The following is a 20,761-nucleotide window of genomic DNA, read 5'->3' as shown; positions in this document are numbered from 1 at the left end:
TGAAATGGGCAAAATTTATTAGCTAGTTTTTAAAAAAGGAAACAAAAACCTAAGGTAATTGACAAGTTGCAATGAACAGTCCAGTATTGGATAACAAGAAATGGAAGCACCACATACAGTAACAGGAACAACCATTCAAATCTTCAAATCGGTAGCATAAACCATCAAACTTGGCATACACTTAGAAAATATCTCCTATAGTGCATCATTAGAATGATTCAAAATGAAACAAGCAAAGAGAACATGAGTTTCGAGTGGTCTGTACCTTGACTAGTTCAGTTTTCAGTTGACTTTTACCTATATTATCTCAACAATATGTTAACAGGTCATTCATAATACACCAGTACTATTAAGCTGAAATATAAAAACTACATTAGTTCTTGTAGTGGGACCCCTTAATTTAGGGGTTCTCAATCAGGGGAAAGTTTACCCTCTGGAAGCAAATTTCCTTTACACCGGGGGAGTGGCGGGGTACATTTGCTTAAAAAAGTCGCAAAGAGCTTGATTAGTTCCTAAAGATGATATGAGACTTCTTTTTTTCAACAGCGGCACCAAATTAGGAGGTGAAAAGCAAGAACAAGCACCTCACTTACTGATGTGTTCTCATCGACTCGGTATGTTTGGTTTTGGAATACTCGTATCTACTCATTGTAAGTTGTTTTTAAGTAAGTGAAATAACATTATTATGTGCTATTATTATTGTCATTTGAACTTAAAATTAAAATGTTAAAAACAGTATCTTAAAATTTCCCGTTTGTCAATTGCTTTATTATGCTAGAAGTATGAACTCAAATTACTGAACAAAACATGGTAGGAGTAAATTTACCTTTGAAAAGTTGCCACTTGGGGGAAGGTTTTGAACCCGTCTCTTAATGCCTGCAATGTACCTGTATATTTACTGTATACTGTTACAGTGTTGTGACACATGTGTAATATTAAACTTGACAGACATAATAAGCATTGCTAGTGATGAAATTTGAAAATTTCTAAGTTCTGTTGTATCGCGCAGTATGCTATAAATCAATATTTCTCAACCTTTATGGTGTCGCGACACAGTTTTTTTCTCTTTTAATTTTATTGATGATACACAAGGAGGGGAGGTGCACATGTGAAAGCAGAGTTATTGAGATGATCGTCAATAAATACAGGAATAAATATTGCTGTCAATCTCTTAGGTGACCCACTGCAACCAAAGACCGCAACCCAGTTAGTGGATGAAAAACACTTCTGTAAATAAAGCCAACTAGAAAGATACAAAAGAAACTGGACTAAAAATGCACATTCTAAGAAGAAATTACGCAGGGGAAAAATATTTTTTTATTAACTTGTTGTTGGTCCGAATGATGTTACAAAAAGTATATTCATACAGTGTGATGCAGCATAAAATGCAAAGTGTGCAAGAAAACTGTTGTTAAATTATGTACAGTACACAGCATTACTTATCATATGCAGTATCTGTCTGAAGTACTGACATGTAATTTAATCAAACAAAGTCACAACATACATAAATTCATCCAAACATTGTCATCTTTATTGGCCCGCCACACTCAAATCCTGTAATTCTGCAATTAGAAATCTAAGTGTTGTGGATATAGAATTATGTTACTCTGATTTTTCACTTTTTCTAATTTATTTACTTTTGCTTATAAATTTATACAATGAGCATTAGTTATATATTTAATTTATGATACTAATGTAATGCTCATATATTTTGAATAGTACAATAAGGTAAATTAACTCTTAATTCTTATAGAAAACAATGCAGTTTAGAGATTGCAGTCAAGCAAATTCAGTAATTCTGATTAAAAATGCAAGGAAAGATAACTAACAGTAGAAGAGGTGCCAGATCCATTTTTCTCATCTACTCCTTATACCTTCAAATTGATCACATTCATTGTCCAAAAGCATCCTTAAAGGAATGAACGATGGGTGCATGGGCATTTTATTTGGTATCATAGTAAGGAAGATAGCATTATAAAAAGCCCCCTAAAATTCAAGTTTAAATGTCATTGTTCAGTTTTGTGATGACAAGTGACAGATGCATTGAGCACCACTGAAAAGTTAAGTGCAGACATACTATAAGATTAATTGAAAGACAATTGTGCCTCCCTTCAAACTTTCACACCAGCAGACAGCATGTGTACAGCAAGCACCTACTGAAATCTTCAAATTGTTAGTCTAATGGTACAAAACCTATTGTCAGCTAATTAAGTTTACTTGTGCAAAAGTGCAGCTGTTTATTTTTTAAATTTTTTGCAGGCAATGCTAACGTTAACATTCTGCATCAATACTACTATTGACTGCACTAAATCCATCCAATGTGTTTGCAGCTTCATCCTTTGAATTGCTATGACAAGGTGAAGAGACGCTCTTTTCGTTGTTATTGCTGCAGTTCCCAGTCGAGGGCTGCTTGTCACCTTCCTCACAGCTGTAAGCAAACAACACAAATATCACCTGTAAATTCACATAATGAAGAATGTAATCGCTTCTCTTAGCCTCGGGTAATCGTCTCAGCAGTCTGAAAAAACTGGAATAAATATCATCCCGATAAAGTTATAATACGAAAGAAATTGTTTCGCAGCATTTATTGTACTCTTGCACAATATGACTGCATTAAAATAAATCAACAACAGAAGCCAATTAGGCCTGCAGTTATCCAAAACCCGACAGCTTTTAAAATCCTTTGCCTAAAATATGGAGACAACTTTAGTCCATCAAGCTCACGTGTTTACATGAGAAAGAGTTAGCCTCTCATTTCCACAATTAAATATGTTCTTTTACTCTGTGAAACTGATCATGAAACTTGAAAAGCAAATTAAAATTAGTTATTTGTGAAGAAACCATGTAATATTTCTTCATTTTCTGTCTTTACACCCAGATATAGAGCTTAAACCAAACACCCTACTCCCACTTCACCATACCTTTTTTTTATCACTTGTTGCTTATTTTCCTTACATTTGAGAGCAATATAATTAGCTGTTTTTGAAAATGCTGAAAAGAAATTACAAGATTTATTAATATAACAGAAAAGTTTACCCATCACAGCAGCCATTTGAAAGTACGTCTGTCCCCTTCTCAGACACAGAACTGCGAGTACTACTACCTCCGTGACCAGACAGCACTGTTTCTTTGCCCGAGTCAGCACTGTTTCTGGCATTTAAGCTTTCTAAAGATGAGAATTTACTAATTTCACCTTCTTTGTCATCTGAAATAGAAAGCAGTAGATAACAGACAAAAATAAGTGAATGCTGAACAATGTGCTTAAAGGGCAAGGGGAAATGAACTGGTGATATACAAGTGTACCTTCACAGCCTGTGTCACAAGCCTGTTTCCGTCTCCTTCGCAGAATGACCTCCAGTTCACTGTCTTTCTTCCCTGGTATCACCTCTGGAAACCCTCTACTTGGACTCTTCTTCACATTTTCCTGTCAGTTCAGCAGAAATCTAATCATTTGTTTGTTAACATTTTTATTAATGTTAGACTTTGTTTTGATCACCCACTTAATAAAGTAAAACGTATTTTGCTTAAAACGTAACATAATATTCGCCCTGTGATGGACTGGTGTCCGGTCTAGGGTTTGTTCCTGCCTTTAACCCTATGCCAGAATCAAGCATGAGGTAGGAAAAGGTAGGAAAAAGCCCTGGAATGGGTGCCACTCGTATAAAAACACACACACATGCAGAAGTTAATTAGTTTTACCAACACACACCTTTGGAAATGTTGGTGAAAAACCACACATAGACCTGGGGGGAATGTGCATATTACACACAGACAGCAAGCAGGCACAATATTGGAATCAAGGATGCTAAAAACAAGAGGTTAACTGGTGACTCCAAACTGCCTCTGTGTGAATTTTGATGTTTGCAGTTCCCTTCAGAAAATATTCAGACATTCTCTTTTTACACATTTTGCTAGGAGGCAGCTTTATGCTAAAATCATTTCAATTAATTTTTTTCCTTATTCAAACAACACTCAGTACCACAGAGTGACAAAGCGAAACATTTTAGAAATTTTTCCAAATGTTAAAAAAAAAACAAAACTGAAATATCACATTGACACAAGTATTTAGACCCTTGAATCAGTACTTAGTTGAAACACCTTTGGCAGCAATTACCCAAGAAGACTCCAGGTCATATGACACGACACGCTTTGCATACCTGAATTTGGGGTTTTTCTGCCATTCTTTTCTGCACATCCACTCAAGCTCTGTACACTTGGATTGAGACTCTCAGTTGACAGCTATTTTCTGGTCTTTGCAGAGACGTTCAGCATTCAATGAGCTGACCCTAAGCCACCCCTGTGTTGTCTTTACTTTGTGCTTAGGGTCATTGTCCTGTTGGAAGGTGAACCTTCAGCCCAGTGTGAGGTCTAAAGCACTCTGGAGCAGATATTCATTAAGGTTATATAAGTATTTTGCTCCATTTGGCTTTCCCTCAACCCTGAGTAGTCTTCCTGTCTCTGCTGCTGAAAAACAACCCCACAGTATGATGCTGTCACCACCATGCTTTAGTGTATGAATGGTATTGTACAGACGATGAATGTTAGATTCTAACAGACATGACGCCAAATTAAAGCAAAACAATTCAATCTTTGTTTAGTCAGACCGGGGAATCTTGTCTAGTCTGAGAGTCCTTTAGGTGCCTTTTTGCAAATTCCAAGAGGGCTTTCATGTGTCGTTTGGCCATTCTGCCATAAAGGCAAGATTAGAAGAGTAATGCAGTGGTGGTTGTCCTTCTGGATGTTTCTTTCTTCTCCACACAATTACCATGGCCTTTCTCCTTTAATTGCTCAGATTGGCTGCACAGCCAGCTCTAGGCAGAGGTGTGATCCTTCCAAATGTATTCCATTCAAGAATTAGAAGGGTCACTGTGCTGCAATGCTGCAGACGTTTGATGTAGCCTTCCCTAGATTTGTGCCTCAACACAATCTGTCTCTAAACTCTACAGATTAATTTCTTCCTGTCATGGTTCCTCTGATACATGTTGGCAGGTTATCATGTGCAAGCAATTGAACTGACCACAGGGGGACTCCAAACAAGATGTAGAAACATCTCAATGGTGTTCAGTAGAATGGGATGTACCTGAGCCAAACCTCAAGTGTCATAGGGTCTGAATACTTGCATTAATTTGATATTTCAGTTTGTTATTTTTAATACATTTGCAAAAATTCCTAAAGTCCTGTTTTCACTTTGTTATTTTGGGATATTGAGTGTTGTTTGATGAGGAGAATTAATGACTTTCAATGATTTTAGCATAAGGGTGCAACATAACAAAATGTGACAAAGTAAAGGGGCCTTAATAGTTCCTGAAGGCACTGTAGGCCTAGCAATGGATTGTCACCCTGTCCAGGACTGGTTTCCACCACAACAGGCAGGTTCTTTGTGACCCTAAACTGGATTAAGCAAGTTTTAAAATATTGTGTTATGTACTATATTATAGAAGCTTTTGCGTTTGATTAATTTAGAAAATACTTAAGTACTATCCAGACAGCAAAAAAGAGACTTAACCTAAACACTAGAATTAGAAACGCTACTGAAAGTTTTTCAAAACATGGACATTAAAATAAAAATACAATCATAAATGGACTGTTTATGTTTAAAAGATTTTAAAAATTATACATTTACTCATGACATGCAAAATGTTACTCTACATTCTAAATAAAAATATGAAAGACAAATCTAGATAACAAAAGCTGAAAGAAAATAATTTAGGCACTCATCTGTACTTTTTTCTTTCAGTTTCAGTAAGTACTTTAAAAAAATGTGCAGAGAGCCATCATGGTGGAAAAGTACGTTAAAGTCACATTTCTAAACATGTTTATAAAGGGAATATTAATTATTAAAAGACACATATTTACAAGCAGCAAACTTTAATTACCAGAATTCCTTTCAGTTCTTCCATTGCACTTTCCTGGGTTTTTTCTTCTGTGACTGGAGGCTGCTAATATAAAAAAATAAATAATTTTAAATGAGTTGGTGCTGCTGCAAGTTAGGTGCTTATGTTCACATGGCTCACAAAATACACAAATGTAAAGATGAGTGAGCAGCAGCCTCTGCCCAGATACAGTTTATTTATTAATTTTTTAGCTAGTATTTGTAAAATAGTTCAGTGGTATTGCCTAGTTAATCAGCAGAGGAATATATGGGGGGCATTCCAAAAATAATGTGCATGTTCAGGAAAGATAGGAACAGAACACTCCTACTTTAACCAAATCTATGCTCTTTTCTTTACTTGTCTACTAAATCTGCATCCTAATCAATGCATTCTACAATCATTCTACTAGATTAAGGTTCCTATAGCAGCAGAACTTGTTGTAGCTGCTCATAAACCTCAGAACACTGCTGCATGGTCACTCCATTAGTTTATTTGTTATGCATTGATTTTCTCTGATGATCTTATAATGTTTTTTTTCTTCTCTGCTCTCTGTAGAGAATGTTTGCCAGTAACTGATACAGGCCTGATCAAAATACTTCAGTGTTTCTATCTTTAATATGCTTTAGCCATTTTCTTACATTTGTAGTACTTATGCAGGCATTTTCAAGCTTAGAAAGGAATTGCTTAATGAACAAGCACAATAAAGACCAACTACCCATTAAGGAGAAGAAGGTGGCATAGAACACCTGGCAATGATCAAGCATCGAAACTGACCGACACAAGTACAAGGTATCCAAGTCAAGGATGAACAAATCCTGTGAGACCCGACCATCATTCTACGGCATTGGGGAGACTATATTTCAAATATAAGCAATGACTTATTCCCACAACAGTGGATTCAAATTGCAGAACCTGTCCTCTGAACCAGTCCCGCTAATTCCGATTACAAGGTTGAAGCATCCATTCAAAAGATGAAGACCGTAATGCAACAGACCCTGATGACATGCCAGATGAAGTCTGTAAAATGCTCATTCACATCAATGCTGAACTTCTAACAACCCTGTTCAACAAAATCATCGATGAATGCACAGTCCCCCAAGCCTGGAGAACTAGCATTAGTGTGCCAATCTGAAGACCAAAGCGGAAGACATTGGTTGCACAAACTACTATACAAATAGTCTATTATGTAATGTGATGGAGATCTTTGAATATGTTGTTGAGCAAGACCTCTGCAACATTGTCAAAGGTCACTCCAAACCAGTGTGGCTTTGTCAAAGAATGCACTCCATCCTGCTGAATGAAAATCACAGGGAGAAGAAGTCACTTCATATTTCCTCAACCTGGAAAAGACTTTTTGTGAGATAAACTGGCCCGCCCTAAGATGAACAAGGCATGACTGAACTCTGGGTGCACCTGATCCAACTCCTTCACAACAATGCCTAAAGTGCTGTCCAATGCCCAGTTGGGATCTTACTGTGCGCATCACTTTTCAATTTGGTTTTCATCAGGGATCTGCACTCTCACCGTTATTTATCCTATGCATGTATACGGCCATGGCGGACATCTAGACACAGGTACCATGGACACTGTATGCCAACAATGTCTTGCTCATGAAGGAAGAACATCTTGAACTTGAGCTCTTTAAGATTGAGTTTTGAATCAACATCAAAAAGACAGAGCACGTGGGGTGCGACACATGGATGGACAGCACCAATTGTATTGACGAGCAAGAATTGATAGTCACCAAGATCAAATATCTCGTCTCCTTAGTCTGCTTTTCCGGCAGCTCTATTTTCTCTTCTGGTTGTTCTGCGTGACTGTGTGGATGAAATGGCGTCAAGTCAACAGTGTCCTCTGCAACCAAAAGATGACAACCTACCTAAGTCCAAAATCTATAAAAGGATCATTTGCCCAGTCATCTTGTATGGCACAAAATGCTGGCCAATGGCTCTAAAATGTGAATGGATACTGCGCTTTATGGAAATGTGGATGCTTTGCTGGATGCTCAGTCTGACTCGGCTGGATCACATCATGAACAAAAACATGAGGAAGTTTGTGGGAGTAGTGGTGACCGCAGAGAAAATGTGAGAAACATGTCTACGATGACATAGCTCTATGATCCATAGTGATAACTAGATGATGGCCAAAATAGTCCTGAAGTTTGACCCCAAAGACAAAAGGCAGACAGAAGAAATGCTGGATGAACCAACTATCGGAGAATGTGAGGAATGTCAGTGCTTTCCCAAAAGATATTATTGACCAGACAGACAAAGTAACAAGCGATGTGTTGAACAGTTGACTGTACAACAAAGTGTGACAACTGCTAGGAAGAAGATGATGCTGGCACTTCAATATGAATTTATGGGTGAATATTAGCTGTGGGGATTTTGTCCCTCAACTGAAGTTCATGTTATCTGCATGACATGTCATGGTAGTTCTTGCACTGAACTATGTACTTGTAACTGAGAGAGATAATGTCATTTTTTTTATATCACTAGATACTTCTAAAAAATGAGTGAAATTCATACAAGACAGGAAACCAAGTCTCTTAAAAGCTGTTTTCTCTATAATTCCTGCTGTGAAAACTCATAATAATAATTCACAGACACAATAAGCTCATTGATTCAGCTACCGCCGGTAACATCTAACCAAACAAATTAAATAGATTGCATTTCACTCTATGTTTTTATTTGTTGTTTGTTGTTGAAATAAAAATTGTAATTCTCACTGCTTATGCCATTTTATTTTTTGCTTTGAAATATTTACAAGGCTCAAGTCATCAGAAAGTTTGCCAATTCAAACAAAAGTCACATCAAGCACTTTTTCTAACACATGATAGAAACTTTAAAGCGACTGATGTAAAATAATTTCAACAAACTGATAAATAAATTATGGAATAAGTAACCAAAACTATACCTAAAATATTTTAACTTCAGAAATATTTCATCATATTAGTTTCTTCAGATTAATACAATTAAAGTATATGAACTAAACATTTCATTCATTTTTCATGGGTACTCATACTCTGTTTATATATACTGTATATTGTGATTTCTGCTTACAGTGCCATTATGATGACAAAGTGAAGACTGTTTCTTACCTTCACACCAAATCTCCTCTGAAGGTAAGTAGCAAAATAGAAGAACAATAGGGGGAAAAGGGGGAAATATCCATTAAAAATCCCAATGAAGTGGCACAACACATGCAATCCAATTTTAGAAGCTCGTGGATTCATCAATATACAGCTTTATGCTATGGTCAAGTCTACAGTTGTCACGTTTAATGTACAAGGCCATTATGACAGAATCCTCACAAAGAATCTTATTTTCATAAAATACAAATCAGTGACAATAAATACTGTATGTCACTTATTAGTAAAGTATGAAAAATTAATATAAAGCAAAACACTGGCAAGCAAGTGCAAAGTTAATTGTAGGTTTTTACTATCAGACCTCGACAATGACACAAATGCCATGTGGTGTAACATACAGAAAGACAAAACACAATCCTTCTTTTTCTGATGGTGTCAGTATTTCAAATTGGCAGATACATAAATAAAAAGACTGAAAACTATAACAGCAGAAAGGATCAGCAACGTTGACAAACTGCCTCTAATTAGTGCAGACATTATGTAGATATTTGTTTATTATTTATTTGACTGGGTGCAACTCTATATAATTGTATGCTCCCATGCTGTCTACACGTTTTTAAATTGATATCAGATAATGTGTCATGTTTCAACAGCTTGTGAAAATAAAAATTAATATATCCATTTTGATATTTCTGTGGTATAACAGAAGACCCACTTATACTATAAATGTTTAAACTTGTTGAGGAGATGATCCTTATATATAAGCTCTTTATTGAGGTTTCTGAAAAGGAGGTACTGATGATTGTGTGAGATGTTTTTTTCATCACTGTTTTTTATAAGGAATCTTGTGGTGTACTTTCTTGTACATCTTCATGATTTTGAAATCAGTTCTTTTTTCACTATAGTAGTTTAAAAATGTGCCTCTACAAGAGGCGAAGACATTAGTTCTGAAAATGGGGGTATATTATGATCAGTAAATTCTCTGTTTTACAAGTTCTAAAAATTTTTGGCAACAAGCTAAAGCTTCAGGACTTGAGTATAACAGTTTTATCCAGGCTAAGTATCTTGGGACAAACCCTACTCTATCAGAATCATTCTCTGTCTCCATTCTCTGGGGTTGATGAAGTATACAGCATTTTGAATAAAGTGCTTACCCCCAAGACTCTACCCCCCCATAGCCCATGCACTAACAAGACACATCACATTATCAACACACTGTGATGAATGGCCACGGCCTCTGCCTGGCTAGGACGCCAGCAGGGTGGAAGGACCAGGGGAAAGGGAATTGATGAGGCAATACCTCCCCTGGGTCACTAGAGGGCAGCCCTCCTGGGCGGCTGTGGCACCATGGATTCCCACAGAGCATGTTGGGAACTGGAGTTTGGTGAAGCCCTGTTGGGTTATGTGGGGGCTGGCAGGCGGAGATGCAGAGCCCTGTAGAGGACCTCCAGCGCACCTAGGAGTGATTAAGAGGTAATACTGATGAGCCACCTGGAACACTCCTGGGACCTGAATAAGAGGAGCTGCCTCACTCCATTGAATGGCCAGAGTCAGGAAGAAGGAGTGGATAGAGCCTGAGGTAGAGTGAAGGCGGATGGACTGGCGGCAAGGAAGGGAATGGACTGGGTATATTACGGTGTTGGTAATGTGTGCACAAACTGTAAATAAACATGGGTGTTGAATTGAACCTGTGTCCTGCCTGTCTGTGTCGAGGGTTAGGGTGGTGGTATGCTCCCTAGTGGCTTACAACACATTGTGATTTAAAACAAACCTATGTTCCCTCAATGTGCCGTCGATGTTGTCTTCATGTGTGTTAGTTACTCTTATCACTTGTTATGTGTTTGTGCACTGATAGCTCTTTTTTATTCAGTTAAATGCACTTTGTGACATAACCAGTAATATTGTGTATAATAATATAATATGTACTTATGCAGTGGTGCAATCATAGTGCTGCTGCCTCACAATAAAGAGATCATGGGTTTGCAATCTAAGTGTTTGAAGTAGTGAAAAAAAAAACGTAAATATAAAGAGTTATAATATTATTACATGACCAAAATGTTAATTGTATTTTAAAAGGGAAACAAATGTTATTGCTAATACTGTGCACTATTTTGTTTTTATGCACTTTAAGATGTTAGATAAGACCAAAATGTTTATTTTTTTGATTTCAAAAGTGGAAAAAAGTATTGCTATTACCTCAGATTCTGTTCAGTTATACAGTACCTTTTTTCTTTATTGTTTTTTTAAATGCAATTTTTGATGTGCCTGTATCAGATGTGACCAAATTTAAAAGGGAAACAATGAATAATCATTACTTGTTTTCCAATACATTCATTCATGTTAGTTTAAAATTTTGTCATTACCTGCTGCTTACCGGATGCTGAAAATGCCTGACCCAGCTAAATTTCTTGGGCTTGAAAATCTGGCCCGACTGAATTTGTTAATTAAACAGCCCCGGTCTAAAGAATTGGTGCAAATAAACAAAGGTGAAAGATTGCACACCATCAAGGAACAAGGCATTCCCCAAACTAAAATTTCACGCAACACGCAATGTTGTATGTCCACAAAAAATAGTTATATAATGTATGTAAGAAGTAGACAACATAATGAAAGTTAACAGTATATAAAAGTTTATACTGTAGCTTATAGTGTCCAATATAATCCATTTCCTGCAAATGTACAGCAATATATGCAACAGATACTTTTATATATCCATCAATTTTTTTCTTGTTTGATTTGACTTCTCAGTTACCTTTAGAAATTTTCTGATGGTGATATATAAATGTCTACCATAAGTTTTAGATCATCAAAATCCATGCGCTCACAAACAAGGAGACATTGAAGAAACAGCTGCCATCATAGCAACAAACTGTTTTGCTTACACTGCTATCCTGTCCTTTGACTGGTCTCAGCACAACGCCATGCTTGATCCTCTCCATCATTTCATTCACAGCTTTTACTTTCACATCTACAGCAGCTGTAACTTTAATAAAAGAAGAACAAAATAGAGAAAAAGGTGAAATAATCTACTTAGGTGAATGCTGAAGTATAGCACTTCTATTCTGTAAAATGGTGATCACAAGCCTTAGTAAACAGAGGTGCTTTTAAGTATTAGAAAACATCAGTGCAAGCACAAGAAATACAAAGTAGGCATAAAAGTACTCCATTTGAGATATTTTTTGCCTGCACTTAGATGCATTTATTGTCTATCTCAGCAAGTACAAGGATGGTCTGCTGGTCCCAGTACTAATAAAATCAAAAGGCAATTATTTTAACTATCCTAGCCCTGTTAAAGCTTCTAATGCTAGGGGTACATGCTGTCACACGTGTGCATGGGAAGCAGCTGAAGGGCTTAGACAATACTGTTTATACATCTGCCCAGGGGCGGGTACGCTGACGCTCTTTCTGAGTTCTCTGCAGGTCTTACCCGGAAATCCCACCAGGAGCCGCCATTTCCAGGAAGGACACACCACCTCCGGTTCCGGCCCGAGAATGAGGTCACTTCGGTTCCGGCCCCAAGGGTGATGTCACTTCCAGTTCCGCCCAGAGGACGACATCATTTCCGCCCTCTGAGCTATAAAGCTCACTGCCTTGCTTAGGCAGGCAGTTCTGTTTTGGACTCTGTTGTGTAAACTTGACTATGATGTCTCAAGTACGTTTGCAGCCAGGAAACCGAATTAAACGGGTGGCTGCCCCAAACCTTTCACGCCTCAAGTCTCTACTTATTACCATGCTGAATTACTTTTGATGTATATTTGATATATCTAAAACCAAAAAATGGTTCTACAACATCTGTGAATGATTAAGGACGTGTTCCAGAATTGCAGTCTTATGATTTTTATAGTTTAAAGTGAATTTCATCTGGCTATGAATCACAAAACTACAAAAGCATGAATGCAAATCACCTGTTCACAAAACCTTCAGAATTTAATCTGGGTTTTAAAAAGTAGTGGATTGTGTTGTATTCCCCACCTGGTGCTGCTTCTGCCTTTGGACTGCTCTTGGAGCTCTTCGATGACTTCCTCATTATCGCAATGAGCGAGCTGTGTGAATAAAAAACACGTAAGCAGAGATGTTGTGTTGTGTTGCACCACACTTAAGTAGCAAAAACAATAATGTAGGGAATAAAGTGTCTGCCATTTGGGTTTACATTCTCAGTAAAACACAGTGAAAGGATTGTGTCTTCTAAAGGAAAAAAAACTTTTTAATTTATTTATGTTTAGGAACACAAATGCTGTATTTGATTAAATATCCATCCATTCACCCATTAATCGACACCTTACAAAAATCCCTGAAGTATATCTGATTATATTTTTTAGTTACAGTGTAAACTTTCTATAAAAACTTTCTGTGTATATGTGTAGTTTTGAAGGACACAGTGGTGCTGCACTTTGTGCTGCTGCCTAGACTGGGTTTATATTCCACATTTGGTCACCATCGATGTGCAGTTTGCATGTTCTCCATGTGTCTTTTTCCATTACTCTAGCTTTCCTTCCACATCCCAAAGATAAGCAGGTTAGATTAATTGATTCTCCAAACTAAATCCAAAGAGTGAGTTCAATTGTGTTTGTTAGTGTGCTATGTGATGGACTGGTGACCTCCCCAGTTCAGATATTTTGCTGTGAGAAGCTTTTACCCTAATGATACTCCATTGGCATCTATGATGATTTACAGTACCTCTTTTCTTAAAATAAATGTGATAGTAGGAAGGAATGTAAGGTGCATTATGACAAGAGACATATTGAATTTAGGTTGGAGTCCCACACTACATGACATACAGTCAGAAAGCATGTCACACTTGATGAGTGCTGTTGCTGGACTTTGTTGCTTTCGTGATGTCAGATTACTCCACTAGGAATCACCAAGGATGATGGACTACCCACCTCTCTCACAACATTTCAGTACAGATTCAAATTTCCTAACGTGCTGTGAAACTATTGCAAGCTCTTCTCATTCTAAAAGCCAATTGGTACTATGAATATTTTTCAGATATACCGAGTTCAGCCGAAATGTTGGCCTAAAATTTGTCTCTTTTCAATCTGTTGTGGCACAACAAAAATGAGAAACTGGACAGACAAGCCTCTCTTCTGCTTATAGTATTCTAAACACTTTCTTTTATTGCAGTTGCATTGTATGCAGCATACATCCAGCAGAGTACTCAATGATTGTCACCATTCCACTACGATCAGTGACAAAGTATGTCACGATGAGTTAAAAAGCATTACGACTGAGTAGTCACAGGCATGCACCGCAACTCTTTACAATTGGCTAAGGTTATGTAAATGGAGGTTATGCCTAAAACATGATGGCCTGGAAAAGTCATTTAGTGTGGCAGAAGCTTAAAGGACAAGGGTTTACTGGCCAGAGAAAGAGATTCCAGCATTGATAGAAACAGAGAGATGGTAAGTGAAAAAAGGAATTCTTTTCAGAATGGGTACCGTATATACTCGCGAATAAGTTCTCCTGTGGATAAGTTGGGACTTGATTTTACTGTATAATTTCTGGTATTTTATAATGTCGGTCATATAAGTCAAATGTGGAAAACTCACGATATTGGTCCAAGAGATTATGATATGCTAACGCCCACCTGAGAGAGTAACCATGGAGCACACTGCTTTTTTATTCTATGTGGGTGTGGCAAAACGCTGTGTCAGTGCGTGATTCTAACCTCTCTCTCTCTCTCTCTATTGTGCCTACGTGACCACACGGTGATACTTGAGCTATTCCAAAGCAATGTTTGCACTGATTTGTGTTTTTTGTATTATATACAAGTTTATCATAAGAGCATCCCTTATCTATGGCGGAGCATTCGATCAGAAGAAAATATGAAGCTGGTGTTAAATTAAACGTTGTTGAAGTAGCAAAAAAAATTGGTAACTGCGCTGCTGCAACAAAATTCGATGCATCTGAGAAACTGATGTGAGATTGAAGGAGGCAAGAAGATGTAAAAAAAAATTGTCACATTTTTCAACAGGCATAAAAGTCTGATTTTACGATTGATTTTTCGTGTTTCAAGATTGATTTTTACAGTGTTTCAAGACCCGACTTATACATAGTAGGTTTGATTGTAGGAGGTAACTGCGCTGCTGCAACAAGATGTATGCGTCTGAGAAAAATGTAAGTATTGCATTTTTGAACTGGCGTATAAGTCGGGGTCTGATTTTATGATCGATTTTTCAGGTTTCAAGACCCGACTTATACAGGAGTGTATACGGTAATTGGACTAGCCTCTCCAGCTAGAAGACAGCAGTTCCAAGACTCAACTAGAAACATCCATTGTGGCAGTAAGATGTGTTTATGTGTAATTTTTTTTTCCTTTATTGTCCATTCCCTGTGTGTGTTTCACTTATAATAATATCACCAGGTTTTTTTTTCTCTTTTTGAACTCCTTGGCATTATTCTGGCTGTAGAACATATGTCATGCCTACCTGACCTTTCATAAAACATTCATTAAAATGGTAACATGAACCATATTAGTTGCATGAGTTTTATATGTCATGGATCAATTCCAACCTTGAATTAGAAGATTTCAGAAAATGAATGGACTGATCAATTGAAAAATTGCGCTTGCGGAGGATTGCTAAACATATGCCTACAAGAGGTAACATTTAATAACATGTTATATATTTTTTTAAAGAATACTATAAAGGTCGAAAGTTAATTGTGTACATAGCGTTTACTGATTTGTATCATGTTTGCAAACGCTGAAATGTTGTATTTGTAATTTTCTTTTCTTTTTTTCATAATGGACTTAACTCTTAATATGCTGACACTGTTATTTCTAACTAAATGAAATATATAATGTATATACAGTATATATACACGCTTTACACATCTAATTCAGAAGGTAGTCATTCTAATATTTTCAAGGCACCAGATGAGGAATCTTCCTAGCTAAGGTTGTTAAACCTTGTTAAAGAATAATTTAAGATGGACCTGCTGTTCTGTCACACCTGACAGCCCAAGGGTTTTACCTATTACATTCTTTTTACACAAGGATGGAGATATTTGCTTCTCGAAAAGATTTACTTAATGTCAAGGTTTTTCTTCTTGTCATGCTTGCTGGTACAAAACCTCTGGCCTGTGACATATGGCTACATGTTTTTATATTTGTGTGAGGCAAACTTCACAAAAATTTAGTGGGCTGATTATCTCCCATATGGTGAATAACATTATGAAAAAATACATTCAACTTAATCTACAGTGGTGTTGCAGTTAGCATTGCTACCTCAAAAAGCTTTAAATACAGTGAGAGCTGAGGCGCCATCTGTGTGATGCTTGAGACTCCTTTCTGTGTTCATGTTTAGTCTCTCTGAGGATGCCAAGTTTCTGAAACAATCCAAACACTGTGAGAATAACAGTACCTTTTACACAGTATTTCTGAAAATTTCAATAATTTTTAGCAAAGTGTGAAGAAAAAAATTGTATAGTTTCTAAAGAATTTTAATTTTTTTTTGTTCATGATAAATTGGAACACCATCCAACCTCTGCTCCTTAGGGACAAGCTGACTGAGATGGGAGTAGACTCACACCTGGTAGCATGGATCGTGGACTATCTTACAGACAGACCTAAGTATGTGCGTCTTGGGAACTGCAGGTCTGACATTGAGGTCAGCAACACAGGAGTGCCGCAGGACTGTACTTTCTCCGGTCCTGTTCAGCCTATATATATCAGACTTCCAATACGATTCGGAGTCCTGCCACCTGCAAAAGTTCGCTGATGACACTGCTATTGTGGGCTGCATCAGGAGTGAGCAGGAGGAGGAGTATAGGAAGCTAATCAAAGACTTTGTTAAATGGTGTGACTCAAACCACTTACACCTGAACACCAGCAAGACCAAGGAACTGGTGGTGGATTTTAGGAGGCCCAGGCCCCTCATGGACTCTGTGATCATCAGAGGTGACTGTGTGCAGAGGGTGCAGACCTATAAATATCTGGGAGTGCAGCTGGATGACAAATTGGACTGGACTGCCAATACTGATGCTCTATGTAAGAAAGGTCAGAGCTGACTATACTTTCTGAGAAGGTTGGCATCCTTCAACATCTGCAGTAAGATGCTGCAGATGTTCTGCAAGACTGTTGTGGTGAGTGCCCTCTTCTACGCGGTGGTGTGCTGGGGTGGCAGCATAAAGATGAAAGACGCCTCACGCCTGGACAAACTTGTTAAGAAGGCAGGCTCTATTGTAGGATTAAAGTTGGACAGTTTAACATCTGTGGCAGAGCGACGGGCATTAGGCAAACTCCTGTCAATCATGGAGAATCCACTACATCCACTGAACAGTGTCGTCTCCAGGCAGAGGAGTAGCTTCAGTGACAGACTTTTGTCACTGTCCTGCTCCACTGACAGACTGAGGAGATCGTTCCTCCCCTACACTATGCGACTGTTCAGTTCCGCCCGGGGGAGTAAATGCGAACATTATTCAAAGTTATTGTCTGTTTTTACATGCATTTTTATTACTCTTTAATTTTTTTTTTTTTTGTTTTTTTTATCAGTATGATGCTGCTGGATTATGTGAATTTCCCCTTGGGATTAATAAAGTATCTATCTATCTATCTATCTAAACATTTCCAAATAAAGTTATATTCATATCTGCAATTAATGTTTATATAACTGTTGTTTTCAGTTTTTTTATTTCGTAAGTCATAAGGGCACCAGGCAAGTCCTAACCTTGAAAGGATGCATCATGGAGCACACACATGTACACTTATTTTGGGCCTTAAGTCCCCAGTCAACCAATCCTACATATGTTAAAAATCTAGTGGTCTCAATTAATGTAAAGAATAATATTTAATCAAAAACTTAAACTAAATAACTGAAACTAAAATTTTACAAAAGACTGTGGCATGACTCTGATAAAATAGCAGGCAGTCCCACGGATATTCATTTACCTGAGAGGGTTGCAACGAGAAGGTGGTGGTGGAGGAGGTGGCGGGGGTGGCGGAGGTGGCGGGGCTGGTGGTTGTGGTGGTGGCACTGGAGGCGATGCTGTCCCTGGTGCTGTCTCAGGTACCAAGTCTGAACTTTTCTGAGTCTTCAACATTTCTTGGACTACACAAAATAAGCAGTAGAAAGTGAGCACTCTGTAGGACATCATCATACAAAGAAGGTGAAACTGACAAAATCTTTTTAGGTAATATGAAAGCATTTTAGGCACAGAAATCAAATGTTTTTTGAAACAATAGAAAAACAAAATCAGTATAAAATGAATCAGGGTTACTCCCAGGTCTTTGAGGTGAATAGAATTAACCCTGTTTTTCATACTTTGGAAGTTTAGGAACACACTAAACAGTAACATTTCCCTAAAATTTAATCAACACCAGTTTTATCACCAGTTGCTGGTACACCTGAGAGGAAATAGTAGAACATCCAAACATAAATTAAAAAGAGGAATAATGTGGAGCAACAAATGTATTTTGCAATGTTTACCAAATGGGAAGGTCAAAATCATCAAAACATCTTGACCACACAATAATTAAAGTAAAAAAATACTATAAGAATCAAAATTTTACAAAATAGAAAATTTTTCATTCACATTTTTAAAAAGAAAAAGGAACTGAGATTAATTAACAAAAAACTGTACCAAAATTAACATCAGATTGAATAATCTACAAATTATAAATTAGAAACCCTAAATACCAAAATAAAAAGTCAAAGCCAAAGAAAAAAGGTCAGAAATGGCTAAAAAAGGACTGCAAATCTTTCAATTACAGCAATGATTTTATCTACTCTCTATGTATAAAATCCTAAGCCAAAAAGTGCAATGATTTTATGTAGCTTTTTTTGTAACGCTTAAAATCGGGCTTATTTTAAAACCTACATACAGTATATATGTTTAGTATCATTCTTTTCAGAATTTCTCGAACTTTAATGTGATGTTGTTAGATTTTCAGATTCTTATTCTGTTTTTAAATTTTAAACTAAAAAATATCAAGAACTCACATCCCGGAAGACGAGATTTAACCAATAGTGCCAAGAGATTTAACCATGCTTGCATGATACTTTAATAAATAACCCTTTCATTTTTATTTGAACTATTATTTTTTATTGCATTACACTTCATTATCATTAATATATTTTAAAAGCCCCTTCTAATACAGTAGACACCCAAACTTATTAAGCAATGTGGATTAAAATCACTTCTGGGGCCCCTCCAGGATTAGAGGCCCTAAAACTTAAGCTTCGTTAGAACATTAGAACAATCTAGATGAGAATGAGCCATTCAGCCCAACAAAGCTTGCCAAGTCTTATCCACTTAATTCTTCTAAAATAATGTCTAGTTGAATGTTAAAGGTCCCTAAAGCCCTACTGTCTACCGCACTACTTGGTCACTTATTCCAAGTGTCTATGGCTCACTGTGTAAGGAAAACCTTCCTAACGTCTATGCAAAATTTACTGTTAACAAGTTTCCAGCTGTGTCCCCATGTTCTTGATGAACTAATTTTAAAGGAACAGTCTCGATGCACTGTGCTAATTCCTTCATAAGTTTAAAACACTTCAATCATGTATCTGTGTAATCTTCTTTTAATATTTTCTCATAATTCATCCCCTATAGCCCTGGCTCAGCCTAGTTGCTCTTCTCTGGACATTTTCCAGCACTGCTTTGCTCATTTTGTAGCCTGGAGACCAAAACTGCACACAGTACTTTAGAGAAGGTCTAACCTGTACATTATCGAGCTTGATCATAACCTCCTTGGACTTGTACTATGAAACTCTATTAGTTTCACAGTAGTCCTGACCCTGGCAGGCAATCCTAGGTAGCATCTGCTCAAAGGCTGAAAGCAACCCTAAATGAGGTGCCAGTCCACTACATGACCCACCCATGTTCAATTCCACACTGACATTTGCATAGGACCAGGTGTACCTAACCTAACTTAAATGTTTCCTAATTTAAATTGCTTGCAACTTTTTGTTTCTCATTTATAAATGGGAATAAATGAGATATGTTTTCTAAAGCCTCAGGGTCTACATTCAGGATTTCCGGCAACTTCAACGTTTTCTTAGTGTGTTTACCATCCCAAACCAGAAGCAATACTCTGAGAATATTTAGTATGAGATACTTAAAAAAACAAGAACAATAGTTTTCAGCTCTCAGCTCCATTCTGAGATAATCATTCTGACACATTCCTACTGTGGTGCCCCCTCACCTTTCTGCTCCATGTTCATATTATGCTCTTCGGATTGCTGGATTCGAAGCTCCAGTTCTTTCTTCTCTTCTTCCACTAACACAAGCTGTTTCTGCATTTCTTCCAGTTTTTTGTGAAGAACTGATTCTTGTAACTGGGCTTCCAGTTCATTTAACTATAAACAATATTAAATTAAATAGTAATAAAAAAAATGAAAAAAATAAAAATAAAAAAAGCAGACAATAACTGAGTAATGTTAGCATTTACTCCCCCGGGTGTATAGTACATATACCCAGTATGTATACACATCTAATATACAGTATACACTGAAAATTATAGTCTTTATCAAAAAATGATTATAAACAACAATCACTGAGTTGCACTAGAACTGAACATGAAGTTTAATAAACTTTTATTAATTGGACTCCATTTTCCAGCTCATAATCTGTTAGAAGGTGCTTATGGTGTCATAGGAAGAAGTCCAAAGCCTGACTCGCTAATTACTCATCCTGTCATGAAAGTGTGGAATAAATGAATTTTACACAAAAACTGCAGCTCTCAAGGTTACCACTGACTGCTGTTGGGAATAAAATCCACCTCTCTTTTATATTTCTCTATCAGGACAGGGAGAACAAAAGGCTTTACTATCAAAGGTTTCTTGTTCTGCTTTTT

General features: G+C 37.1%; 1 protein-coding gene across 2 annotated transcripts in view; it reads right to left on the bottom strand.

Annotated features, from left to right (window-relative positions):
- Positions 1–20,761, bottom strand: part of shtn3 (shootin 3) — a 121,402-nt gene continuing 100,641 nt past the window's right edge. Inside the window, exons 9-17 of one of the 2 annotated variants that reach the window (XM_039775616.1) lie at positions 20,111–20,264; positions 17,855–18,014; positions 12,937–13,007; positions 11,847–11,947; positions 8,974–8,991; positions 5,877–5,936; positions 3,304–3,424; positions 3,037–3,205; positions 1–2,428 (exon numbers count right to left, since the gene is read on the bottom strand). In XM_039775616.1, coding sequence (XP_039631550.1) covers positions 2,272–2,428; positions 3,037–3,205; positions 3,304–3,424; positions 5,877–5,936; positions 8,974–8,991; positions 11,847–11,947; positions 12,937–13,007; positions 17,855–18,014; positions 20,111–20,264 — 1,011 coding nt within the window. In that variant the 3' untranslated portion in view covers positions 1–2,271. Of the gene's footprint in view, positions 2,429–3,036; positions 3,206–3,303; positions 3,425–5,876; positions 5,940–8,973; positions 8,992–11,846; positions 11,948–12,936; positions 13,008–17,854; positions 18,015–20,110; positions 20,265–20,761 lie in introns of both variants that reach the window. The other variant, XM_039775614.1, reaches the window with a different exon arrangement.

Source organism: Polypterus senegalus, chromosome 13 (genome assembly GCF_016835505.1).
Source record: "Polypterus senegalus isolate Bchr_013 chromosome 13, ASM1683550v1, whole genome shotgun sequence".
NCBI classification, from domain to species: domain Eukaryota; kingdom Metazoa; phylum Chordata; class Cladistia; order Polypteriformes; family Polypteridae; genus Polypterus; species Polypterus senegalus.
The sequence above is the reverse complement of the archived record's forward strand: the minus strand, read 5'-3'. Positions and strand labels throughout refer to the sequence as shown.